Raw genomic sequence first — 27,589 nt, 5'->3', positions numbered from 1 at the left:
GAGAGGTTATCCTTTATGAACGCCAAATTTAGAGAAATCATGTAGCATTCCCATGAACAAAAATAAATACAAATAAAGGAAGAGAATACTTTTATTACTAAAAATTTAAGTCTAATTCTATTTAACTGGGAGTATATTGGCAGAAACTCAAATAAACCTGATGATTGAAAATGTGGCTTGGGACTGTAAAAAGCAGCTTTTTACCAAAGTTAAATTTCAACCGATTCTACAATCATATTTAGTCTGGGAGCTTAGGATAAGGACCCAGGGTGATCTCACTATATAGTCTGTGATTTTACTATGAAATATTTTAAATTCTAACAGATCAGCAGTAGTTTAGAGTACTTGTAACATTAAAAAAAAAACCCACAGAATGTTAATTTTGGGCAACAACTTTTATGAAAGTAAAAATCTTTAAAAATTCTAAAGCCATAGAAAATCAGACGATGTATTTTAATTGTGGAGAAAAATTAATGGAATTTTAAACTATCAAATCTATTTCTTTCCCGTAAACACAGTATGTATCTTTTTCCTTGAAACGATTTTGGAGCCAGTCAACACCCAAAAATAAAAATACTATTCCTATCTCAGTTTGAAATTTAATGAATCAATAATATTATCTTAGCCAACAACATGGTGAACTGCATTATGTCAGATATATAAAATTGATACAGAAATCACCTAAAAGCTTTGAAATTTTAGAAATGAAGGCTTTCTGCATTTGGAATTTAATGGCTTTTGTGCAAGGGACTAAGGTACTTAAAACATTGTAACATCTTAAAATCCCTAACAAAAGGGAAAAACTACTAATACTAGTTTTTAAAACTCACAAGTTATAATAATGCAAATTTGTCATTTTGCTGATTTCCAATTTATACATGCAATATAAATTACAAATATGTATAACATTACAACACCGTCTAAAAGAAACAATGATGTATAAAATATATACGATAAATAAAAGTACTGCACTTAATGTGATTTTCTTGAAAACCAAAGTCATCAAATCCCTTAATGTCATATTAAACATAAACAATACCAGTTCAATTTAGAGGAAATGTATGTCAACACCAGCTTCTGACAACAAAAATAAAGAAGTTAAAGCCCTGCGGTTTGTCTGATTTAGGTCAGATAATCATGGAAACAAAAAAATATTTAAAATTATTTATTTTATCATTATGCACAATGAAGGAAAGCATAGAGAGCAGAGTTCTTTCCCACCATAAAATTATTTACACCCATTTATTCAGCTAGAAACACTAGCTAGAAGAGGTACTGGTATATTCCATTTGTAATAGTTTCTCTACAGCAAACAATTGTCTTACACTTGGAGCATGTTGAAAAAAATATTGCCTCATAGGTCTTTTTCTTCTTTTGAGTCTCAATCACTAAGAGCTCAAGGTACTTTGAGAGAATCCTGGTGTCCTAGATGGCCAGATGAATGCAATAAAACCAAGCAATGTGTTTGTATTCTTGAAAATACTCTGAAATCCCTCAAAATGTTGCTTGAGTTGTGGAACTCCCATTTCTCCTCCTGGCACTATGACATGTGAAGAGCATTTGCTATGAAAGCTTCACACCAATTTTGTTTTGTTCCTTCTTCATCAGCCGCTGTGCCTCCTTTTCCATTTTCTTCCTTTGTTGTTCCGCCGCTCTCTTTTCTCGGTCTGCTATCTTCTGCTGCCTGAAGAGAAACACAGTCCTATATTTACTTTTAGAAAATACCACACAAGTAAAATGGCAAATAAATTCCAGAAAGAAATAGCTATCATCAAATGTAAGTTCAAAAAATCTTCATTCTTCTCACTGCTTTGAAAACTTCAAAGATTTTCAAAACTAGTATTTCTTTTAATCCTTAAAACAAAGCTTGGAAAATAAGAGTATTATCTCTATTTTACAAATAAGTAAAATGAAGAACAAAGGCCGAGTGCCTTGCCCAAAGTCATAAACTTAGGTAAAAGAACCCACATCTTCTAACCCCTCTTCTTCAGATTATTTTCACTAAACCACCACCTCCACTGCACCACACCTTCTTTTTGATAGCATTCAGAAAAGCGTGATGTTGAGGATTAAATCTTCTATTATTATAATAGTTAAAAACACTCTGCTAAAGGAAGTCAAGAACACAGATGTGCAGAACACAATGCCCAAAGAAAATGGAAACTTCACACCAGCCTTCCAACACACTAGCTTCCAACCAAGCTAGAAATCTATTTACAGATTAACACTTGGCCAGCTCTACTGATGAAGGGGCAGAATGGTGGGTATTTACTGAGTATACATTAGGAGATCCTTACCTCTTCCCTGGCCCCTCCCTGACTCTACAGACCTAGAATCACCAGCCTCTCTTTTGTCATTTGACTGACTCATGTGGGGAGTGAGAGTAGTAGGGGGTGATGGAGAGGAGAGAAAAGAACTGAAGCTGGTTCTGGATGAGGGTATGAGAAAATAAGTCAAAACATGCAAGGTTGAGGAGGGAAGTGGTAGGTCACAGTTGTACGTGGGATAGGCAACACAAGTTTTTATAAAACAGGAAAATCCAGTGTGGATTACCTATATATGGGGCAGCTTGAAGCTGACTCTGGCAAGCGAAATCTTTGTCTCATCATATTTATAAGTGGGAGTAAGCAGAGAGGTGTATGACCAAAATCCAAGAAAGTACAGAGCTATTTTAGGCAATACTTTGACCTTCACAAAGTTTTGGAAGAATAGTTTTTAAAAAAATCTACATTTCACTAGCTCTGATACCTTTCAAGCAAAACTGATAATCTGCCCTAAAACAGTCAAAATGTCAGTGGCAAAAAGGAAGATAAGAAAAGAATTATAAAGGGCCGGCTGTTTGCAAACAAATAAGCCTTCACCTTGTTACTAGCTGAAGTGTAAATATCAACAATTCATGTTCCTGGAAAATGAAGCAATTTAGAGATTACTGCAGAGAAAACCTATTTCTCCTCTCCAGATACATGCCTGGAATTTCTAAAGTATAGGAATCTTCTTCCTTAACAATATTGATTACAGTACTGGCAGTATTAAATTGGCAATGGGAAATGGACTGAGTCAGAGGACATGGAGTGTGAATACACTAACAATTTGCAGTGTTCTTCTGGGGACAATAAACCGCAGGACTCCTTCATTTCTCTCCGACTCTAACTTATGCAACTTGCAGCATGAAGCATATATATTACTGACTGATAGGCCCCTTCTCCTAAGCTGTCATATAACATAAAAAACTAAGTTTAGGGTTTTGTTTTTTTTTTGTCTTGTTTTGTTCAGAGTGCAAGAGGATAGGGTGGAAAAAAATGTTTTGGTACAGTGAATGTTAGGATACTTGTGAACTCATAAACTGTACAGTGCTGTCGTTATTACTGGATTCAGAATGAATGGCCCTTCCTTTATCCTGTGGTTAATGACCACTGTTTATTCTAAAACACTCAGACTTCTATATCTATGATTATCCAAAAATAGAGTAAAAAAAAAAAAGTAACATCTTTTTTGATGATCTATGCAACATAAATGTGGCTGTTTACAATTTAAAAAATAATTCCTGGGGCGCCTGGGTGGCGCAGTCGGTTAGGCGTCCGACTTCAGCCAGGTCACGATCTCGCGGTCCGTGAGTTCGAGCCCCGCATCGGGCTCTGGGCTGATGGCTCAGAGCCTGGAGACTGTTTCCGATTCTGTGTCTCCCTCTCTCTCTGCCCCTCCCCCGTTCATGCTCTGTCTCTCTCCGTCCCCAAAATAAATAAACGTTGAAAAAAAATTAAAAAAAAAAAATTCCTTTACAGTGAATAATGATTAAGTGAAAACTAAATATTTAAAACTCTCATAACTTTACTATTAAAATGTGACCCATCCCTGTTAAAAAAAAAAAAAAAGTGCTTAAAATAGGAAGGACAAGACCAAAAAGAAAGAAAGAAAAAAAAAAAGCCGTAACTCTCATTTAACTGCACCCTCTGCTGTCTGTTCAAGGTAACTGTAGTTAATTGATAAAGACAGAGAAATACAAAAATGAAATCAATGAAATCAGTTGTTATTTTCTATCCCTATTATAAAAACTATCTTTTAAAATTAACTTACATCAATGTATTTTACTATATCTTTAAAAAACACAAAAATAATTTACCCACATTTAAATATCTGAGCTTTTCATCAGTGATGATGGTCACAAACTCTTTCAGGGTAAATTTTCTCTGTACTCTTTAATACAGCAATAGCAAGAATTATATTTATTGCTCACAAAAACACGGAGATAAGAACATAAACACCAACGAAAACAAACCTGAAGACCTCTAGAATAGTATTCTCTTCTCTGTAGAATGGGCAGTACCTGACATAATTATTTACAATTCATAGGGCTTTTGAGTATCAACTAATAAGATACATATACAAATGTAGAGTGCTATATACATTATTGCCATTCAAATGTGCAGTGCTGGGCACTATTCTAGGCCACAGAGAAACAAAATTAAAGGTAGAATTGCTGACTTAGAGGAATACACAGTGGTGGCTCACATTTCAAAAGGTAACTATGTTTTAGAAGGAAGGTAGTATAAAGCAAATAGTAAATGACGTATATATGAAAAAGATCTCATTTGCCGTTAATAACATTATTACTCTTGTTTCTATAATGCTTTAAATTTCTGGTTTCTGTGAAGTTTTAATCATGTAAAATAGTATATATAGTCTGAAATAAAAAATCTCATTATCTAAGCTCAAGTGAGAAAAATTTAAGAAAAATAAAATGTTTGGCAGAATAAGCTTTCTTGACTTTGAATGTAACATGAACAAATCTGGTTCTTCTACTCGAGTTGCAGTGTAAATATTACTAAAATACCTCAAAACTTCTTCTGCTTGCCAGGCTGCATCTTCTTCTTCTTCCCATGCATTGGTATTTTCCTGCCAGGTATCTAAGTCACCTAATTCAGGCTACAACAAAACACAAAACAAAATTATGAGAGTAAAGAGCTCTCCTTTCTCCCCTTAGAGATCAAGAAGAGTATCTTTTATTTTTAATTTTTTTTAACATTTATTTTTTGAGAGACAGAGACAGAGCATGAGTAGGGGAGGGGCAGAGAGAGAGCGACACACAGTTTCCGAAGCAGGCTCCAGGCTCCGAGCTCTCGGCACAGAGCCCAATGTGGGGCTCGAACTCATGAACCATGAGACCATGACATGAGCTGTCGGACACTTAACTGACTGAGACACCCAGGCACCCTAAGAAGGGTATCTTTTAAAACATAACTCAGATTTTGTCACTCCTCTGTGTCTTCTTCATGCCCTATCAAAGGCCCAGATGATTTGGCCCCTGGTCTTCCTGGAACTCAGGGGTTTCCTGTGATGTGTGACTTTCAGTACTCAGCAGTCCTGGGCAGGTCCAGCTTTCTTCCTATTTTATGTTTTAAAGCATAGTCCTTTTATACTGACTTTTCTTTTTCTGCCTTCTTTAAATTGGAATGGACAAGAATAGAACACTTCTTCTTTCGGTTTCTCTCTTTTCAGTGAGCTGACAGGGTGGGGTGGGGACAAGAAAAGAGACAGACTGACCGGAGAAGGGATTAGAGGTACTTCACTACTCTGTGCTGAGATCAACCTGAGGAACTGAAGTTTCCAAGCCGGCACAGGCATTTTCATTTAAGCATAAGTAACATACAGATTTTTCAATGGCTCTTACTATGTGGGTCCAGGGCAAACACAATAAATCAGGCAAAATTTACTCTTCACCAGAGTACTTCTACATTGTGCTTCCTTCTGCCTGTCCTACTTACCTGATACCAGTAGGCTAGCCACTACCTTCCACTATTCCCCAGGCCAGACCTCTAAAAGTTCACTTTTTCTTCCACCAAACAATAAAAATGCCCATTCTGGAATGTTTACTTAGGTGTGGAAGTGACTATGAACATAAAATAACTGGTGTCAATCTGTGAATAGATTTATTATATTTTCTTTTGAGCGCTTACACCTAAAAATGAAGTAAATTGTATGGTTTTCTCCTAACTGTAAATGTAATACCATCCTCTGCTAAAAAAAAAAAAAAAAAATTAATATTTTATTTTTAAATAGTCTCTACACCCAAAGTGGGGCTCAAACTCACAACCCCAAGATTGAGAGTCACATGCTCTATGGGCAGGGCCAGCCAGACACTCCCTCTGTTAAAAAATTTTTAGTGTATTTCTGATCATCTGTTTAATATAAATCTCTAAAATTAGAATAGCTAAATCAAATTTTAAAAAAACTAAAACCACTGAACCAAATAAAAATGACCCTCTTGAAAAGTTATACCAATTTATCCCACCAACAGCAGCAGGTGAAGCCTTGTCTTTCTGTCATCTGTCAATATGGCCAACAGCCTTCTTTCTTCTTCACTAATTTGTTAAGATTTAAAAACTGTGTCTTATTATTTTACTTTGGATTTCTTTGAGAACATTTCTTCGTTATCAGGCTATGTCTATTTCATATCCGTTTTTCCACTGAGATATTTGACTTTCTATGTATAAAACATTTAGATATTTAAAAAGTTAACTCCTAAGACCATAAAAAAAGAGTGATATCTGGTCCTTTAGTAAAGATGGCCTTCTAAGTAAAAAAGTTTTAAACAATAAGATTGATTTGTTACATAAAAACAAGTATCTGCCAATCAAAAACATCCAAACCAAATTATAAAGCCAACAACAAACTGAAAAGTTATAAAAGATGACAGAAAAAAGTTAATATCCTTACTATAAAAAGCTTTCAAAACAATATAGATGATTAAATTAAAAAAAAATAGAATGTGGAATTTCAAAGAAGCCTAATTGGTAGAATGGGTGATACGTTATTTTTGGAGCAGAGAACAAAGTGCAGTAGATTACCATTCTCTCCTAAGCAATACTCCCTTATTTCATCTGCTTGGAGGAAAATATGTGGAAATAGCATTGGAGATTCTCCACCTACCCTATTTACCTTTTCCAACTCTATAAGGAATTACATATTTACAACTTCATAATGAGCTATATTAGTGTTATAATAACGTATAACTCCAGTTAAGTGGCAAACGTTTTACTAATTCACTGGAAAAATTTGAACCACTTTACCAATATGGATCAAACATATATGAATAAAGTATAAAACTTAGAAATACAAAATAAGAAACATGCTATGTTCTTTTAGAGAAACATCTATGGTACTATTATGCTCTCATAGCATGATGTAACTGCACAGCAGTTATCAAAATCTGCATTATTTATGTGTGATCATTTATTTAACACTGAAACTCCCCCATAGACTGCACTCTTTTGAAGCAAGGACTCTGCTTGTTTTGCTTACTTTCTTCTATGTTACTAGCACCTAACACACTGTCTCACATTAGTAGGAACAGATTTTGATTAATGAATTAAAAACATACATAAACATGGGTCCTCCAAGGAGAGGGTACTCTGAAACACCTGTGCAGTTTAAACAAACAAATAAGATGGTGGTAATTTAAAAATATGTCTGAAAATTCTTTGGCACTCCTTCCTCAAGTGGTAGAGCTGAATTCCTCTCCCCTTGCATGTAGGCCGGATTTACTGACTAGTTTCCAATGAATAAAATAATTGTAGGTGACAGTGTGTCCCTCATAAGACTAAGTCACAAACAGGCATTGTGGCTTCATCTCTGCATGTCCTCTCTCTCTCTCAAGGACTGCTTGTTCTGGAAAACTCAGCAGTTATGTTATATGGAAACTCAAGCAGCCCTGTGGAGAGATCCGTGACAAGGAACTGAGGCTTTGTGCAACCAACCAGCATTAAATTGCCAGGCATGTAAAATGAGCCACCTTTGAAATGATGCCTCCAGTTCCAGTCAAGCCTTCAGATGACTACAGCCCCAGCTAATGATGTGTCTGGAAACTCATTAGAAACCCTGAGCCAGAACCATCCAGTTGAGTCACTTCTGGATTCCCAATCCATAGAAACTGTAGGAGATAAAGCATATGTTTACTGTTTTAAGTCACTAAGTGTGGGGCTGTTATACAATAACTAATATAATAAGTTAATCAATAATTAATCAAAGCATGATAAAGCTTAGATCTGGGGAGAAGTCTGGACATTGGTGTTTTTAAAAAAAATTCAAAGGGATGCCTGGGTAGCTGAGTCAGTTAAGTGTCTGACTTCGGCTCAGGTCATGATCTCACGGTTCCTGAGTTTGAGCCCCACAAAATCGTGGTCTGTGCTGATAGCTCAGAGACTGGAGCCTGCTTCGGATTCTGTGTCTCCCTCTCTCTCTGCCCCTCCCCTATTCACTCTCTCTTTCTCTCTCAAAAATAAATAAAAACATTAAAAAAAAAATTCAAAGCTGATTCTGAGATACTTCCAAGGTTGGGAAACAGTTATATATTTTCCTTACTCCTTTTGTCCTTAAAACTGATGCATTTAAGTCAAAACCAACTATAAGTCAACTTATACTTTAAATGTAAATATACTCTACTAGGGAAACAATTCATGACTCACTTAAAATTACCTGCTTGTAAGTTTAAATTTCAGTGGTAATCTCTTCAAAGGTCATATATATATATATATTTTTTTTTTAACGTTTATTTTGGAGACAGAGAGAGACAGAGCATGAACGGGGGAGGGGCAGAGAGAGGGAGACACAGAATCTGAAACAGGCTCCAGGCTCTGAGTTGTCAGCACAGAGCCCGACGCAGGGCTGGAACTCACGGACCGCGAGATCATGACCTGAGCTGAAGTCGGCCGCTTAACCGACTGAGCTACCCAAGCGCCCCTAAAGGTCATATTTTTAAGTAACATATTGTCTCGATTTTTTATGTATACAGTGGGACTCTGATCTTAGTTGCTGATGAAATTTACAATCTCATAAAAGGATAAGATTGGTAAAACTCCAGATTAATCTCTCTCAATCTGCTAAACCTGTTTCAAAGCAGAGAAATACAATGTTCACTTCATTTTGATTTTTTTTCTTCTCTTTTCAAGAAAACAAATAAAAACAAACTCTTATCTAGATACTATTACATACTTACAGATTGATGAAGAAAAGGCATATCTTGTGTAGCTGCTAATCTACTAGAGAAACCTGTGCTACCATCTGGAATGCCAAAATTTAATGGTTCTCTCTTCTTAATAATTATCTGAAAGATTAATTGAAACAGAATTACAGGAGTATTTTACATATCATGTAAAAAGAAACAAGATAATTAAGTGACCAAAGTATTTTATAATTATTTTAAATATGTCCTGCCTTTCTTCTTTTAAAATTTATAATATAATTTTTTTAAATCTCTAAAGAGTATCAAAATTCTTAAGCAATTGTCATACAAATCACTTACATATTAAGAAAAATTCCATTTTACTTTTTCTAAAAAGAATAAATTTTCCTCTTTTTCTTTCACTAGCCCCATAAAATAGAAGTTGGCACTTTTAGTCACTGTATTAAATAAGAACACGTGTTACATCTTTCTAAAAGCTCTCTTAGCATATGGTTATTGATGAATGTATTAACTCTTTCAAGGCAGTAGTATTAGCTGTGTAGCTTAAACATTTCAGTTTAATTAATTTATTAAGGTACTAGTGTAATATTCTGGATTTCTATTAAGAACAGCAATATTCTTCCAAAATATACAGTATTCATCTACTAAGAAACTCAAACTCCTCGAAAAATACACAACTTAATGCTTTTCAGCACTGAGACATTTGGACAGCTTAACAAAAACAATCATGATTACAGAATGTAAATGTTATCAGCCTTGAAATTGTCAAAATAAATTTACAGCTGAAACTGGTTGGGAGGTAGAAGAGGGTGAGAAACCCTATTAGAGAAGAGTGGAATAAATAATGTCCTCTTTTTATAAAGTATATTTAAAAAAATATTTTCTATGCATGACTGAACAAGAAATGGAACTCTAAATATGTTTACTTATTTATTTTTTTGAAATGTCAGAGTGACTAGTGAGGTGGACTGGAATAATAACATCATAATATTTGGAAGAGGGGGAATAGTAGTGAGAGTAGTATGAAACAAACCTCATCTAGGATAGTATGAAGCCAATGGACAATGTCTGTGATTGGTAAATCAAGACACAGCAACTTAATCATATTATATATAGATATGATAAAAAACATTACAAACCCAAACAGGAAAAGTTATGAGCGATTGCTTATGGGAAGTACAACTGGCTATGGGGAATGATGGGACAGAAGTTTGTTGCTTTTCATTAAAAGTTCTTCTATATTATATAACTTAATTTTTTAAGTACATGTACTATTTTTGATAAAAAGAAAGGAAAATAATCAGTCACTGCTCTTTTTCCAATAATTCCCCTCCACCTTTAAGTGATCTTCCATATCCAACTCAAAATGGATTAATTAAAGTGTGGAAGATTAACATAAGCTCACAGTTATTGTGCTCTCAGAGCCTTACATCAGTTTTATAATGGTTACGAATAATGGAAACTATACCCATCAGTTTGGAGACATCGCTACCTGTGAACTCTCTTAAGGTCAGAACTTTATCTTATTCAGCTTAGAATCTACAGAACAGACTGGAATCTAGAATCTGATCTACAGTTGGATTTCAGTAATATTTATAAAACTTTAACAGATGTAGGGGTACAACTTACTAGATCCACGTCTAGTAGGTTGAATATATCAACCTGTTTAATATGACAGAAAACACAACAAATTGATCATCAGAAAGAGGCTTTCTGACAAATACCAATTATACTAATTTTGACTACAGGAATCTGAAAAGCAGTTTAATACTTTAACTTCCAAAAGCATAAATCTTTAACATACTTTCTGAGTTTTCCTTATAGTTGGTGTCATGTCCTTAAAATAGTCAGGTTCCAGTTGTTCCAAAGCATTTTGTTGTGTCGTCACATTCCCATTCCCTCCTTCAATCTTTACACTTGTGGGTGCATCTTCATCCCAGGACGTCCACTCTTCAACATCTGCCTACATTTCATTGACAAATATTGTCAGTCACAAAGGAGTAACCTAATCAACATCTCAATTCATCATTTATTAGAAAAATAGGCTTTCTAGGGGAGCCTGGGTGGCTCAGTCGGTTAACCAACCAACTTCAGTTCAGGTCATGATCTTGTAGTTCATGAGTTCGAGCCCTGTGTCAGGCTCTGTGCTGACAGCTCAGAACCTGAAGCCTACCTCAGATTCTACATGTCCCTTACTCTCTGTCCCTACCCCACTTGCTCGCTGTCTCCCTCTCTCTCAAAAATATATAAACATTAGGGGCGCCTGGGTGGCGCAGTCGGTTAAGCGTCCGACTTCAGCCAGGTCACGATCTCGCGGTCCGTGAGTTCGAGCCCCGCGTCGGGCTCTGGGCTGATGGCTCGGAGCCTGGAGCCTGTTTCCGATTCTGTGTCTCCCTCTCTCTCTGCCCCTCCCCCATTCATGTTCTGTCTCTCTCTGTCCCAAAAATAAATAAACATTGAAAAAAAAATATATAAACATTAAAAGAAAAGAAAGAAAAACTATAGGCTGTCTAAACAATTGGTTTTCAAACTTTCTGACCAAAAGGAAAATACAAATTTTATAACACATACCAAAACTAAACCAAAAGGTTAAAAAAACCACTTACTTTTACTAGAAATTAATCAGTTCTATCCATTAAAAAACCAAAACCAAAACAAGAGCAAATGCTTTAAAAACTGAACTGACATTTAAAGCTACAGTCCATTGAAAGAATATTGAAACTTGCATCCTAAGCTTAACCAGGTTGATTACCTGATTTAAAAAAAAATCAACATTCTTGATAGAATTTATAGAAGACAGAATCTCAAATGTAATATTCAAAATGTCTGTGAAACAACTCAAAATTATTCAGCAATCAATAAATTTCAACTTGCATGGAAAGATAATATAAATGTTATAATTATCTAAGACTTTAAAGTAGTTATAAAAAAACTTTAACAAGCAATAGCAAACACTCTTGAAATCAATGGAAAAACAAGATAGAAAATCTCAGCAAAGTAACAGAAAATACTATGAAGAACCAAATAAAGATTTTAGGATTAAAAAAATATAACAAAAATCCTGACTTGACTACCAAATTAACTTCATGACATACTAATTAATGGTTGCAATCCAGTTTGAAAACTGTGGTTCTGGAACCCTTATTCAACCTTAAAAAAAAATTACCTGTTTAGGAACTGATGAATAATCAACTGTAGTTGGTAAAGTTATTTGGTCTCCACTTAATTTCCGTCCTCTACCAGATCTAAAATGAAAATGAAATAATTTATTTTAATAACTACCAAAACAAGCATTGGTAAAAGAATTATAAACAGTAACTGAAGGCTTATAAAAGATCTTTTACAACTTTGCGATTATTTATTTTAATAATTAACAGTTGCTCACTAAAATATGAAAAGAAAAGGCATGCATCAGGTATCTCTTCAATATTTTTTAAATCTTCGACAGGAGAAAACTGCTTTTTGGCTTAGGACTCAAATTATAGATAAATTCAGGAGGAATATAAATACAAAAACAAAAATGCCAAGTGATTTCAAACCATGCTTTCTCTTCAAACCATGCTCTGTAGGTGAAGCTCTGGGACACCTATGCCATTTTCAACAAGATGGCTTGGCTTTTGTCATATATATATATATATATATATATATATATATTTTTTTTTTTTTTTTTTTTTTTTTTTTGGTAAGATTACCTATTAAACTATTCAAAAGTTTGAAAATCACTGGGTTGAATTAAACTGTAATTGGTAAGTTTTTTAAGGATTAGTAGGAAAAGCACTACATTAAACAAGACACGTATTGTAACTCAGTTGTTAAGAGCACAGGTTATGAGAGTGCCTGGGTGGCTCAGTCGGTTAAACAACTGACTCTTGATTTCGACTCAGGTCATGATCTCACGGTTCTTGGGATTGAGCCCTGAGTCAGGCTCTGCACTGACAGCTTAGAGCCTGCTTGAGATTCTCTGTCTCCTCTTCCTCTGATCCATCCCTGCTTGCCCACTGTCTCTCTCTCAAAATAAATAAACTTTAAAAAAAAAGAGCATGGGTTAAGGAAACTATGTAAACCATAGTTTTCAATGTTACTTCTTTTAATTATGAGTCTAGTTAGAATCAACTAACCTCTCAGCCTCAACATCCCCATCTGTAAAATGCAGGTATTCAAACCTACTTTTGTCAAGTTGTTGTGAAGATTTAATTAAATGACATATTTCCAGCGGCTAGACACCAGACAGTGCCTGGTATATAATAAGACACTAAAAAATTGGTAGCTATTACAAATGATTAATCACTTGCTTCATTTTAAATAATCTATAAATCTACTTAGAGCTAACTGGTAAAGTTAGCTATTTTTACTACAAGATTAGAAATCATATCTTATTTAAAGGATAAACAGATAATACAGTCTACTACTAAATTTATAATGCAAACCCAGTATTTTATAACACATGATCTAGGTTCCTTCTGACACTTAAGAAAAGCTTATTCTATAAAATGAATCAGTTTTCTTTCAGAATGAACATACAATCAATCCTAAATATATTTATTATTAAGAATTATAGTGAAATTTATAATGGCAACAATTATCCTTAATATTTTAAAAATCAAATGCAATTTCTTATACTAAAAGTGTTTTAGTTTTAGAAAATACATATGCAAAGAGAAAAACACCTATAATTTATCTTCTGTTAACCTCTAGCCTTCTGGCAATTAATGCCCATTATTTACTTATTTTTTCAAAGATGTGCTTTATTTTTTTAAGTGTTTGTTTATTTTTGAGAGAAAGAAAAAGACAGTGTGGGGGGGGGGCAGAGAGAGAGACAGAGGATCTGAAGCAGACTCTGTGCTGAGAGCAGAGAGCCCGATGTGGGGCTCAAACTCACAAACAATGACATCATGACCCGAGCCGAAGTCAGATGCTTAACTGAAGTCAGACGCTTAACCGACTGAGCCACCCAGGAACCCCAATTAATGCCAATTCTTATCCTACTTTACCTCATGAATTTCTGGCCATTCCTCCTCATGCTCTGATGATCTAAGCACTTAGTTCACTATTTTCCCTATTTCCCAAATCCCATTCTCTTCCTGGGTGAATTCAACAATCACCTAAATTTCCCATTTCTTTCCTGACCTTTCTTCCTCCAGTGATCATCTTCACTCTATTTCATCCACTCATTTCCACTGCCATATTATGGACCTCTTTTTTAAAAAAATCCCAATTCACTTTACTTCTAACAATAAATGTCCTTAATCCTCAGAGTTTTAGTAGTTATAAATGGCCATTTCGCCAGAGAATATATTTCCTGGCTCCTTTGAAGCTAGGTGGCCATATGACTAAGCTCTGGACAATAAGCTGAGAACAGAATCATTGTGTGCAACTTCTAAATCAAGTCTTCCACAAAAGGAACAAACAGCCTTCTACTTCCTCTTTTGACTACCCTACTCTGTGTCAGTATTTTTTCTCTCACAGTACCCCTAGGCCAAAACAAATCCCTAACAGTTCCACTAATTAAGTAGTTAGGACCAAACAATTTAATACTTATGTATGTCCTAACTACTTAGTAGCCATTTGAAAAAACACCATAAATAAGTTTAAGGAAAAATATTTTTATTTCATTCTTAAATAACCACAATCACTAATGCAACGTGTGTATGTCTACTGGACACAATTTCTCAAAACTTGAAATCAGATTGGCTACTACCATCCTCTTTTTCTCTTCCACATTAATTCTGGTTCAGTACTTGCTTTAATTCTAACCTAAATCCTAGCTTTGCAAAGCTAGGCCACCAAAAATACAAGTAAACAAAAACTTATCTCAAACATTCAAGAATATCATCAAAACAGCTGCAGGATCTAATGTGAACTACCTCGAACTAGTAGTTTGTGCAGGGTTAACAGATGCTGACTAAAACACATTCACTGTGTGTTTTGCTGGAAATGTAAAAATATCCTGATGATACCCCTGTGAATTTAATGTGAAGCCCTGAAGTACCTCAGCATACAGCACTACAGCTCTAGGGTACAGTAGCATGACAAAACAGAAGGAATTCCAATCTCCGGATGACTTACTGAAGCAGAATGACTTAACTGACTGGGACTAAGTAGTCCACATTCCACATTCTGGAATATTATTTAAGAGATTAAAAAAAACCAAAACAAAACTGTTTTGTTTGGGATTTTTCTGTTCAAGTTTTGTTTTGTTTTGTTTTGTTTTTTACTATAAAAACATTCATATTGTGGTATATAAAGAAATACTTATGCCTAATTCCACTTAACCACCTTAACACATTCTGGTAATGAAATAATTATGTACATATAAATTCTCTTATTATAAGTTGGTTTGCTTTTTTCTGAAATTCTGTAGGAATGAGAATGTGATTTTAATTGAAGAGGTAAGAATCTGAAAGAATGAAAAGAAGTAAAACTCCACTTTCTAGATCTGAAGTAGAGAAAATGTTTTTTAAAATATCAAAGAATAATGAATGAATACTATAATCAAGTTATTTAGCTTAAATATTGTCTGCCCTGTCTTTTTATAATTATGAAGGTATCCAAAATCAGCAAAATGATAAACAGATCAATTTGAACATAAAATTTGTTTACCTGCATATTAATCTCTTTAGGAATGAGAATACTGTTGCTAGGCAGGTACAAACTTTGAATAACCGAAACTGTGTAATAGCCATGGTGGGAATCAAAACCTGTGGGAAAAGCACAAAAATAAATACATTAAGCTGATTTCATATGCTATATTCCCATTCTGAAGTCAAGCTGAAAGATCCTGTTATGAGCTGTGAAAATCAGACATATTTTACTTTTCTTTAGAAACCACAAATATAACACCGTGAATTTTAAAATTAAAATGTAAATCATATTGACAATTTGAGAAACTAGGTTTTTAAATTTTCAATAGTTGAGAATTTTCAATATTTGAGAAACTAGGTTTTTAAATTTTCAATAGTTAAATTTTCAATATTCTCAGAATGTTTTTTAATTCAACTCCAATTATCTTTATTTTCTATGAAAAAAATAAAAAAAAAACCCATAAAACAGTATACCGTCTTTTGTGCCTTTTGAAGTCTGAACCACATGAACATAACAGTACTATTCACAAATATTTTTAAATGTTTTTAACTTTTAGACAGATACATTGAATTATGCCCTTTATATAGATGAGGAAATTGATTAAGAGAGGTCAAATAACTAGCCCAAAGTCACATAGCTAATAACTTGGAAGTAACCATAGAGATGATCTAGTCCAGTGGTTCATGTATTTGGGATTCTTTAAAGAAATAATCATACCTGGACCTAACCCTAGTAAATCAATTAAATCATATTTTCTAAGGGGCAAGTTCCAGTTAAACTAGTAAGCCTACAAAGGAGATACAAAATCGTCAATAGAAAAGGTGCCAGAGGGTGCCTGGGTGGCTCCAGTCAGTTAAGCATCCACCTCTTGATTTCAGCTCAGGTCGTGATCTCACAGTTAGGTGAGACTGAGCCTCACATCCAGCTCTGCTCTCTCCCCCATTCATGCTGGCTGGCGCACTCTCTCTCTAAAGAAAAAAAGAAAAGAAGAGAAAAGGAAAGGAAAGGAAAGAAAGAAAAGGAAGAGAAAAGAAAAGAAGGGAGAAGAGAAGGAAAGAAAAAAAAAGGTGAAAGAAAACAGGGTAAAGTGGAACAAATAACAGATTGGACAAGTCAAAAACCAACAGCAAGATGAAAGACTTAAACCTATTCTAATTAAATGTCAATTGTCTAACATCCCATTTAAAGCCAGAGATTATTAAATTAGATTAAAAAAATAAGATCTTTGTACGCTACCTACAAGAAATGTACTTTAGGGGCGCCTGGGTGGCTCAGTCGGGTAAGCGTCCGACTTCGGCTCAGGTCATGATCTCACGGTCCGTGAGTTTGAGCCCCGCATGAGGCTATGTGCTGACAGCTCAGAGCCTGGAGCCCGTTTCCGATTCTGTGTCTCCCTCTCTCTCTGCCCCTCTCCCACTTGTGCTCTGTCTCAAAAATAAATAAAAACATTAAAAAAAAAATAAATGTACTTTAAATATAAAAATACGGATAGGCTAAAAGTGAAAGAATGGGGGAAAATATACCATGCTAACACTAATCAAAAACAAGTTGAAGTGACTATTTCAATGTCAGAGAGTAGATTTCAAAGAAAATAGTATTAGCAGGCATAAAAATGGTCCTTTCATAATGATAAAAGGGTCAGTTACTCAAAAGCACGTAACAATCCAAAATATATACATCCCTAATAACACAATGATGCCAATATCATAAACAAGAGGTGATATTACCAGAAAGTCTACAGATATTAAACAGCTTTTACTACAAACAACTTTTTGCCTATATTGGACATATAAGAGGAAATGGACAAATTCCTTGAAACAAGTTATAAAAGCACAAGAAGAAATAGATAACCTGAAAATCTCTCTATCTATTGAAGAAACTGAATTTGTGGTTCAGACTTTTCCAGGCCCACATGGCTTCCCTGGTGAATTCCACCAAACCTAAAGGAAAAAGTATACCAGCTCTACACAAACTACCAGAAAACTGAAAGGGAGAGAATGAATTCCAACTCATTCCTTGAGGCCAGCAATTACACTGATACTAATCCAGACCAAAGATATTACCAGGAAGGAAAACTAGAGGCTAATACCTTAAGAACATAGATACAAAACTCTTTTTTTTGGTAATTAAAAAAAATTTAATGTTTATTTACTGGGGCGGGGGTGGGGGGGTGCAGAGAGAGAGGGAGACCTGGAATCTGAAGCAGGCTCCAGACTCTGAGTGGTCAGCACAGAGCCCAACAACGGGCTTGAACTCATGAACAGTGAGATCATGACCTTATCCGAAGTTGGACGCTTAACTGACTGAGCCACCCAGATGCTCCTAAAGTTTTTTTTAATGTTTATTTATTTTTGAGGTGGGGGGGAGGGAGGAAGGGAAGGGCGGAGGGGCAGAGAAATATAAAACTCTTAACAAAATAATCAGTAAATCAAAATCAACAATATATAAGAGGATAATATCTCAGACCATGTGGGGCATAACCCAGGAATGTAGGGTTGATTTAAAACTTGACAATCAAATGTAATTCACCATATTAACAAACTAAAAAGGAAAACCCTTTATTCATCTCAGCAGAGGTAGAAAAAGAATGTGACAAAACCCAAAATCCATTCCTAGTAAAAACTCACTATCAACTAGGAATAGAAGGGAACTTTCTCAACCCGGTCACAGACATCTATGAAAAACCTACATAATAACATGAGACTTAATGATGAAAAACTGGACACTTCATACCTAAGATTATGAACAGCACAAGCATGTCTCCTTTTACCACTTTTAGCCAACACTGTAGTGGAGGTTCTGGCAAGTGCAATCCAGTAAGTAAAGGAAATAAAGGGAAACCAGATTGGAAAGGAAGAAGGAAAACAGTGTGTGTCTATCTAGAAAATTCAATGGAATCTACAATCAACCATATTTTTATATGTTAACAGCAAACAGTTACAAATTGAAATTTAAAAAAATTTATAAAAGCACAAAACATATGAAATACTTAGGACAAATGTAATGAAAGACTTACATACTGAAAACTATAAAATATCGCTTAGAGAAATTCTGAAGACCTGAATTAACTTAAAAAGATCTTTCAGGGCTTGAAGACTCAGCATGGTTAAGATATTAAGTCTCCCTAAATCAAATTATAGATTCAATGCAATACCAAACAAAATCTCAGCAAGCTTTTTTTCTCTAAAACCTGACAATTCTAAAATTCAAATGTAAATACAAAAAGCCTATAGGAGCCAAACAACATTTACAAAGAACAAAGTAGAAAGACTAATACTACCTGATTTCAAGGCCTGTTACATAAAGCCACAGTAATCAAAATAGTGTAGTGTTGGAGTCAAGACTGACAGAATAAAAGGTACAGAAATAGACCCATATATACAGGGACAACTGAAATTTGACAAAGATGTAAAGACAGTTCAGGGGAGAAAGGGCAGTCTTTTTGACAAATAGCACTGGGAAAACTGGACATCCAGACACAAAAACAAACAAAACAAACTTCAATCCATATCTCACATCACTTAAAAAATACTCAAAATGAATCAAAATCTAAATACAAAACCTGAAACTATAAAACTTCTAAGAGAAAAAATACAAACAAAACGAAACAAAAAGGACAAAATCTTGGTGACCCTGAGTGAGGCAAAGAGTTTTTAGATAGGACACCAAAAGCACCATCCATCAAAGAAAATATCAGTAATTTGGGTTACATCAAAATTAATAACTGTAGAAGTTACTGAATTGTCGAAATTCAAAAACACTGTTGAGAGAATGAAAAGGCACAGCTTAGGAGAAAATCTCTGCAAAGCATATATCTGATAAAGGACTGTTATCCAGAATATAGAAGGACATCTCAAAACTCAGTGACAAAACAAATAACTCAGTTAAAAATGAGCAAGAAAACCCAAAATAATCCACCAAAAAACCGTTATAACTGATTCATAAATTCAGCAAAATTACAGAATATAAAATCAATGCATAGAAATCGGTTGCATTCCTATACACCAACAATGAAGCAACAGAAAGAGAAATTAAGGAATCGATCCCATTTACAGCTGCACCAAAAACCATAAAATACGTAGGAATAAATCTAACCAAAGAGGTGAAATATCTATACACAGAAAACTATAGAAAGCTTATGAAAGAAATTGAAGAAGACACAAACAAATGGAAAAAGATTCCATGCTCCTGGATAGAAAGAACAAACATTGTTAAAATGTCAATACTACCCAAAGCAATCTACATATTCAATGCAATCCCTATCAAAATAATACCAGCATTCTACACAAAGCCAGAACAAATAATCCTAAAATTTGTATGAAAAGACCCCAAATAGCCAAAGCAATCTTGAAAAAGGAAACCAAAGCAGGAGGCATCACAATCCTGGACTTCAAGCTATGCTACAAATCTGTAATCATCAAGATAATATGGTACTGGCATAAAAACAGACACTCAGATCAATGGAACAGAATAGAGAACCCAGAAATGGACCCACAAACGTATGGCCAACTAATCTTTGACAAAGCAGGAAAGAATATCCAATAGAATAAAGACAGTCTCTTCAGCAAGTGGTGCTGGGAAAACTGGAAAGCAACATGCAGAAGAATGAACCTGGACTACTTTCTTACACCATACACAAAAATAAATTCAAAATGGATGAAAGACCTCAACGTAAGACAGGAAGCCATCAAAATCCTCAAGAAGAAAGCAGGCAAACACCTCTTTGATCTTGGCCGCAGCAACTTCTTACTCAACATGTCTCCGGAGACAAGGGACACAAAAACAAAAATGAACTATTGGGACCTCATCAAAATAAAAAGCTGCACAGCGAAGGAAACAATCAGCAAAACTAAAAGGCAATGACAGGATGGGAGAAGATACTTGCAAACGACATATCAGATAAAGGGTTAGTATCCAAAATCTATAAAGAACTTACCAAACTCAACACCCAAAAAACAAATAATCCAGTGAAGAATGGGCGAAAGACATGAATAGACACTTCTCCAAAGAAGACATCCAGGTAGCAAACTGACACGTGAAAAAATCCTCAACATCACTCCTCAGGGAAATACCAATTAAAACCACAATGAGATACCACCTCACACCTGTCAGGATGGCTAACATTAACAACTCAGGCAACAGATGTTGGTGAGGATGTGGAGAAAGAGGATCTCTTTTGTACTGCTGGTGGGAATGTAAACTGGTGCAGCCATTCTGGAAAACAGTACGGAGGTTCCTCAAAAAAAACTAAAAACAGAACTACCCTATGACCCAGCAATTGCACTACTAGGCATTTATGCAAGGGATACAGGTGTGCTGTTTCATGTTTATAGCAGCACTCTCAACAATGGCCAAAGTATGGAAAGAGCCCAAATGTCCACTGATGGATGAATGGATAAAGCAAATGTGGTACATAAATACAATGGAGTATTACTCGGCAATCAAAAAGAATGATTGCCACTTGCAGCTACGTGGATGGAACTAGAAGGTATTATGCTAAACGAAATTAGTCAGAGAAAGACAAATATCATATGACTTCACTCATATGGGTACTTTAAGACACAGAACATATGAACATAAGGGAAGGGAAGCAAAAATAATACAAAAACAGGGAGGGAGACAAAACATAAGAGACTCTTAAATATGGAAAACACACAGAAGGTTACTGGAGGGGTTGTGGGAGGGAGGAGGGGCTAAATGGGTAAGGGGCATTAAGGAATCTAGTCCTGAAATCATTGCTGCACTATATGCTAACTAATTTGGATGTAAATTTAAAAAAATAATTAATAAATAAATAAACAAAAATTTAAAAATAAAAAATGACAAAAGGTCTAAACAGACACTTCACCAAAGAGATACAATGATAAATAAGTATATGAAATAATGGTCAACAACATTAATCGTCAGAGAAATGCAAATTAAAACCACAGTTTAAAACCATTTTATACTTATTAAAATTAATCAAATTAAAAAATGATGACCATACCAAGTACTGGTGAGGATGTGGAACAACTTTAACTCTCATACACTGGTAGTGAGAATGTAAAATGGTATAGCCATTTTGGAAAATAGTCGGCAGTTTCTTCCAAAGTTAAACAAACACGTACTAGGTCACCCAGCCATTTTACTCCTAGGAATTTGCCCAAGATAAATGGAAGCATGTACCCATTCAAAAACTTGTACTAGAACAGCAGCTTTATATTTAATAGCTCCAGACTGGAAACTACCCAAATATATATGTCAACAGGTGAATGAATAAACAATCCATAGTATATACATAGAGTAGATTTCTACTCAGCAATAAAAAGTAATGAACTACTACTGGAAGCAACAGCATGGCTGTTTCTCAAAATAATTATGCTGAATGAAAAAAGCCAGACAGAAAACATATATGATTCCATATATTTTTTAAAAACCCTAGCAAATACAAACAAATCTATAGTGACAGAAAGTGGATCAGTAGTATCTTGGGATGGGACTGGGAGTGATGAGAAGAATGAATTGCCAAGGAGAATGAGTAAACATTTCCACATTCAGAGTCTCTAAATACAAGACAGAAAATGAAAATACAGTTCACTAATCAATGAAAGATGACTATTTTTCCACTGTTGGAAGGTAGAGCAAATAACATTAAATCCAATCAGAAGAAATTACAACTGCACACATGCAAGTGCGCACGCGCACACACACACACACACACACACACACACACAGCAGTGTTTCTGACAATGCAATTTTCGCGTTTTAGCGGCTCCTTGCCTTTTATTTGTCACAGGAGGAAAATTACCAAGTAAGCACTTAGAATAGAATTCCTATGTTGGAATAATTTGAATATATCAGTATATCATCCAACTTCTTAATAGCCTCAATCAGCAAACTAATATACACTGAAATTAACTTTTCTGTGCAAAGTGAGGCAATAAACCACACAACTAAAACTCATCTGCCGCGGAGTCCATTAGTAACAACTTGGGAAACAATCATTACAGTCGGTTAATACCATTATTTGGAGTAGAATGGTTTGATAAAACAAATGAAAACATAATTTGATACATTATTTTTTCCAAAATAAAAAAGCATAAACACTAGGTTTGGACATCAGTTCTATATATATTTACTTAAAAGAGGGTGAAACCTCACTTAAGTAATAATTATCATGGAATCAGAGAGAGCTTTATGTTACTTCTACCCAAAATTAAAATGCTGACTTTTTTTTTTATAAAGATAAGCAATAAAGGGCGCCTGGGTGGCTCAGTCAGTTGGGCGTCCAACTTCGGGTCAGGTCATGATCTCATAGTTGGTGGGTTCGAGCCTCACATCAGGCTCTGTGCTGACAGCTCAGAGCCTGGACCCTGCTTCAAATTCTGTGTCTCCTCCTCTCTCTGCCCCTCCCATGCTCATGCTCTGTCTCACTCTCTCAATTATAAATGTTAAAAAAATTTTTTTTAAAGATAGGCAATAAAACTTATAAGTTTCAAATCTTCCTAGATAAATACACCATCCCTCTATGAATAACCTAATGTTTTAAAATATATTTCATTCATGTATGGATTAAAGCAGACAGTACTCTTTGTTTTTAATTACCAGATATGAGTAATAACCTCCTGAAGTCTTGAAAACAGCATGTAACCGTTTTCTCAACTAGTAAGATATTATATTAAATTAAAAAGAACATAGTAAAAAATAGTGGTCACCTCTAATGGAGGAGTTGTATGGAAGCATAAGGGAACTAAGATCTACATTTCAATCTGAGTGGTAACAACACCAGTATACTATATATACTGTTTGTATGTTATGCCTTAATATAAAAGTTCAAAACAAATAAAAACAAAACAAAAACAGAAAGCAAGGGGGCACCTGGGTGGCTCAGTAGGTTAAGCCTCAGACTTGGTTTCAGCTTAAGTAATGATCTCAAAGTTTCAGGAGTTTGAGCCCTCGCTACCACCTCACCCTGCCCCACCCCGCCCCACCCCTCATCAGGCTCTAGGCTGGTAGCATGGAGCCTGCTTGGGATTCTTGGTCTCCCTCTCTCTCTCTCTCTCTCAGGATAAATAAACTATTAAAAAAAGTAACACAAGCAAACAAGGAAATACAAGTCAACTCTTATGGTACCTGATCCTAACTGCTCTGTAGAGCCACTACTGCCAGTCCCTTCAAAGAAGGGCAAAACACACAGCTAGCTCCTTTCATTTCTACAATTAGAAAGGTAGAAAGGCCAAGTAGACCCTATAGTAACAGAGTTCCAAAAGGCTCCCTTAGCAATGTTCATACATTTTTGTACAACCGGAGGCCTTATCTCCACATGAATGGAATGATTTACTGAATGCCTGTATTCAGAGTTGGCTTACTAATTGAGAAGACAGAAAAAATAGTGACTCAAAGAGTATGAACCAAAAAAAAAAAAAAAAAAAAAATTAAGAAGTTCACTATTCAAGTAACTTAAATATTTCTGTCAACAAAACCCTCAATTACTGGTTTACTGGATTTCAAAAAATGCAATAATTTTGACTGCTCCTTTCTCTTAGTCCCTGATGTCCAAACTGTCAAAAGGCCTTATTCCATTTCCTAGTACTGCCCATATTCTTCTCTATTTCCACTGCAATCTCCCTGGCATAAGCCTTTTTTATTTCTTGCTGGGCTGTTATAAAGTTTTCTTAATTCCAGTATATTTCTCTTACAGTACTTATATTCTATATTTTGTACTAGAGTTTTTTCTATATACCTTATCTGCTCTGTACCATCTTTCCCGAGGGAATCTTATTTACCTAGTACCTTCAGTTATCAGCTGCAAAGACAGACCTGAAAGGTTTAACTGCTTTATTATGAACAGAATGACCTGACTAGTTAAGATGAACAAAAGCTTCACTTTAAAGCTGATTTGTCAAAAATAAAACTCAACCAAAAGCAAATTTCCCTAAATAAAAATTTAGGCTAAAATTTCAGAAAAATTATAACAAAAAAAGATAACTAGAAAAGAGACCGTATGGAATGTGGCACTTGGAGGAAAGGGGGAAAAGAACTGAGGAAATACTCTATCAGGGAGAAGATATTTAATATCTAAGGACTGGGGAAAGGAGTGGGTCTCTGGATATATACATGCACGCACAGTTGAAAATAAATCTCATATAGAACCTTTGCAACCACTGTCATCACCTTGCCACAAATATTGTTGTGTGTCATTGTTCAGTATTTGTCAACTTGGCCGATTTCAATGGTAACTGAAATTAAAATTTAAAGTTTTGTTCAACAGGCATACCTAGGTGGCTCACTCAGTTGAATGTCTGACTCTTGATTTCACCTCAGGTCATGATCCCAACATTGAGAGATCAAGCCCTAGGTGGGCTCCTTGCTGAGCGTGGAGCCTGCTTAAGATTCTCTTTCTCTCTCTCCCTCACTCTCCCTCCCTCCCACCCTCCCTCCCTCCCTCCCTCTCTCTCTCTCTCTCCCCCTCTCACTCTCTAAAATAAAAATAAAGTTTTGTTCAACAGAAAACAGGAAGTGGGGCTATTACTGACAATAGGATTCTCTCCCCAGCAATGAAGAATATCTTCATTCTGTGGAAAATTTGCTTTTGTGATTATCAAAAGAGAGGAACCAATATTCATTGACCAGCTACTGTATGCTAAGCATTATCTAAAAATTATCTCTTAACCCATAAAACCATCTTATGAGATAGATAATATTGTTCTCATTTCATAGAACTGAAGCACTAAGAGTAAGCCCATGTTTCCCTGTTCCTACACCCAATGACTCAAATTCAAACGGAGGTCTATTTAATTCCAAGGCCAAGAACACCTCACTAACAATGCACATTCTTAGTAATACAGTGATGATATTATAATTTCCAGGTTAAATTTTCTAACCAGTTGCAATGAAACGGGAAAATGCACTCAAGTTAACTATACTTCTGATTTTATAAATTACACTCATTTGCAGGCAGGAATATTGTTGAGACCCACAGTTGCTTAATGTTCCCACTCAATTCAACGAATATATATGTTTAGCACCTACTATCTAACAGATGCTACCCTGGGTGATGGGAAAAACTATTGACCCAGTAAAGAGAAACCCTTAGTTTGCTCTCAACTGTCACAGGCTAGTGACAATGTAAGGGACCAAAGAGACAGGGACTCATCAGTCTTGCTCAGGTTGGTATTTCTAGATCTTATCCAATAGATAAGCACATAGCAGGTACTCAAATATTTGTTGAATGAAGGGAAATTAACATTCCTTGAGTATTCAGTATGTTCAAGACATATTTGTAGACAATCTATGTTCTATCACGTTGCTGGACTCCTAAGGACAAGGAGGTTAAGTTCCACTATACCCATTTAACAGATGAGGCTGACAGTGAAGCTCAGATTCACTCACTCAGGATTTAGAGACTGACCCCAAAGCCCAGGCTCTCCCCACAGCATATTGCATTTGACAAAGCTTTTAATTTTGTACTTATTGTCTCAGTTTAATTTTTGAAAGGTCATCAACTTGTTAAGTATGCATCTTAGGCTACTTTGCAGTTTGGTTACTTCAAAATACTTTCAAAGCTGAAAATGCTAATAAAACCTGATTTTTAAATTAAAATTTCCTTTAAAATTAGTAAGAAAATGCAAAAAATTAAGATACAGCAGGAAAAGAATCAGAATTCTGAAGCAACCTATCCTCAGGGCTTTTGGAGAAATGAACATCTCTAGGAAATCAACAGGAATGAGAACTCCACTCAGTCAAGAGAAAGATTCATCTACACTTGTGAAAAAACACTGCATTAGAAACTACAAGATTAAATGTATCTTCCTTCCTTGTAACCCTTAAAGTGCTGGCGAGACCCTTTCAGCAGTCACTAGATCACAATTTGTCAAACAAGCCAAGCCAAAATCTATGTTAGTACACACCAGAATAAATAAGTCTTCAATTGCTGTAATTCTAAAAACACATTTTTGAAATTTTTCAATACCAAAATAAAATTTAAAAAATACATACGATCTAGTACAGTACGGAACAGCCTCAAATTAAGTTGGTAACTCTCAAGTTGGTTAAGGAATATCACAAGACTGCAAAAATAAAATTTACCTGAACTCACATGTGAAAAACCAAAGAGAAAGGGAACTAGAAGTGGAACGTGGGAGTGGGTTGTACAGTGGAGCGCTGAAGGTACCATCTCTGCCACTTAAAGACCCTCAAATATGTGACACCTGAACTCTTAACAAGGAGGGCTGATAGAGTTAAGGTCTCCTGAATGACTCAAAAGGTAGGAGTTTCATGACTAAAATGCTTTCACTTATGGTCACCCACCTGAAACTGGCTGATGAAAAAAAAAATCATACCCACTGTACAGATGAGAAAAACAAGAGCATTTTCAGGTTACACAACCCAACGCCATGCAAACGGCGCTCAGAGAAACGCTCTAAATCGCTAGAAGTGGGTGCAGGGGTAGGTTGGGATTTGGATTTTGGAAAAATCTGGGAAGGAGCAAGGCCTGCAGAAGAAGGGCAGGAAGGACCTGCGGGGGCCCATTCGGAGACTCGAGGGCTTCCGCGCCGGCGTCCCGCAGGCGTGCCTTCCACGCGTGAGCGCGGCATGGTGAGGGCTGCACGCCCAGGGCCTGCTCCCAGTCGCAGTTCCTTCACCCCAGAGGTCACCCCGACCCGGAAACAGTACCCCAGAGTGGCAGTCGGCCGTAGAGGGGAGAAACCGGGTGGAGGGGCGAAAAGGAAGGTGGGAGGGCAGGAAGTGCGGGACGAAGAAGAAGGCTGACCAGGGAAAGGCAGAAGACCCCCCTCCCAGCCCCAGGTTGGGATCGGGGGGCAGTGGCGGAGGGAAGCCCCTCGCGGGCACGCGCGAGCCGCACACACTCACCTGCCCCTCCCCCTCCCCGCCCGCCCGGCGGAGGCTCCGAGCTGCCGCGGGCCGCGCGCGCACACAAGGCGCGCGCACGCGCGCTGCCAGTCGCTTTCCCGAGCCCGCGCTCCGCCCGTTCAGTCCCAGCCCCGCTCATTCAAAGCCGGGCGCGCGCTCCGTCGCAGCCGCCGTTGCCGCCGCGCAGCTGCCATG

General features: G+C 36.1%; 1 protein-coding gene across 3 annotated transcripts; it reads right to left on the bottom strand.

Annotated features, from left to right (window-relative positions):
• Nucleotides 1-73: 73 nt before the first annotated feature.
• On the bottom strand, nt 74-27,589 carry EBAG9 (estrogen receptor binding site associated antigen 9). Of its 3 annotated transcripts, none has more exons than XM_047842219.1 (7): nt 27,395-27,589; nt 15,560-15,657; nt 12,126-12,204; nt 10,764-10,922; nt 8,993-9,100; nt 4,832-4,923; nt 74-1,684 (listed from the first exon to the last, which is right to left on the bottom strand). In XM_047842219.1, the coding sequence occupies exons 2-7, from the start codon at nt 15,640-15,642 to the stop codon at nt 1,564-1,566; spliced, it is 642 nt and encodes a 213-aa protein (XP_047698175.1). In that variant the 5' UTR covers nt 15,643-15,657; nt 27,395-27,589; the 3' UTR covers nt 74-1,563. The 3 variants fall into 3 exon arrangements, 2 of the variants coding, with proteins under 2 accessions (XP_047698175.1, XP_047698176.1); XM_047842220.1 differs by lacking the exon at nt 27,395-27,589 and adding an exon at nt 16,782-16,801; XR_007148541.1 differs by lacking the exons at nt 74-1,684; nt 27,395-27,589 and adding exons at nt 7,790-7,927; nt 26,831-26,997.

The sequence above is a fragment of the Prionailurus viverrinus genome, chromosome F2 (assembly GCF_022837055.1).
Source record: "Prionailurus viverrinus isolate Anna chromosome F2, UM_Priviv_1.0, whole genome shotgun sequence".
NCBI classification, from domain to species: domain Eukaryota; kingdom Metazoa; phylum Chordata; class Mammalia; order Carnivora; family Felidae; genus Prionailurus; species Prionailurus viverrinus.
Note: the sequence above shows the minus strand (reverse complement) of the source record. Positions and strands in the feature narration are given on the sequence as shown.

What these genes read in the sequence shown, in the direction of transcription:
- EBAG9 (XM_047842219.1), bottom strand. Translation starts at nt 15,642, where the DNA reads ATGGCTATTACACAGTTTCGGTTATTCAAAGTTTGTACCTGCCTAGCA. An exon ending in ATTCATCAGTTCCTAAACAG is followed by an intron (nt 10,923 to 12,125) that starts GTAATTTTTTTT and finishes AATGAAATGTAG; the next exon opens with GCAGATGTTGAAGAGTGGAC. An exon ending in TGCCTTTTCTTCATCAATCT is followed by an intron (nt 4,924 to 8,992) that starts GTAAGTATGTAA and finishes GTTTTGTTGTAG; the next exon opens with CCTGAATTAGGTGACTTAGA.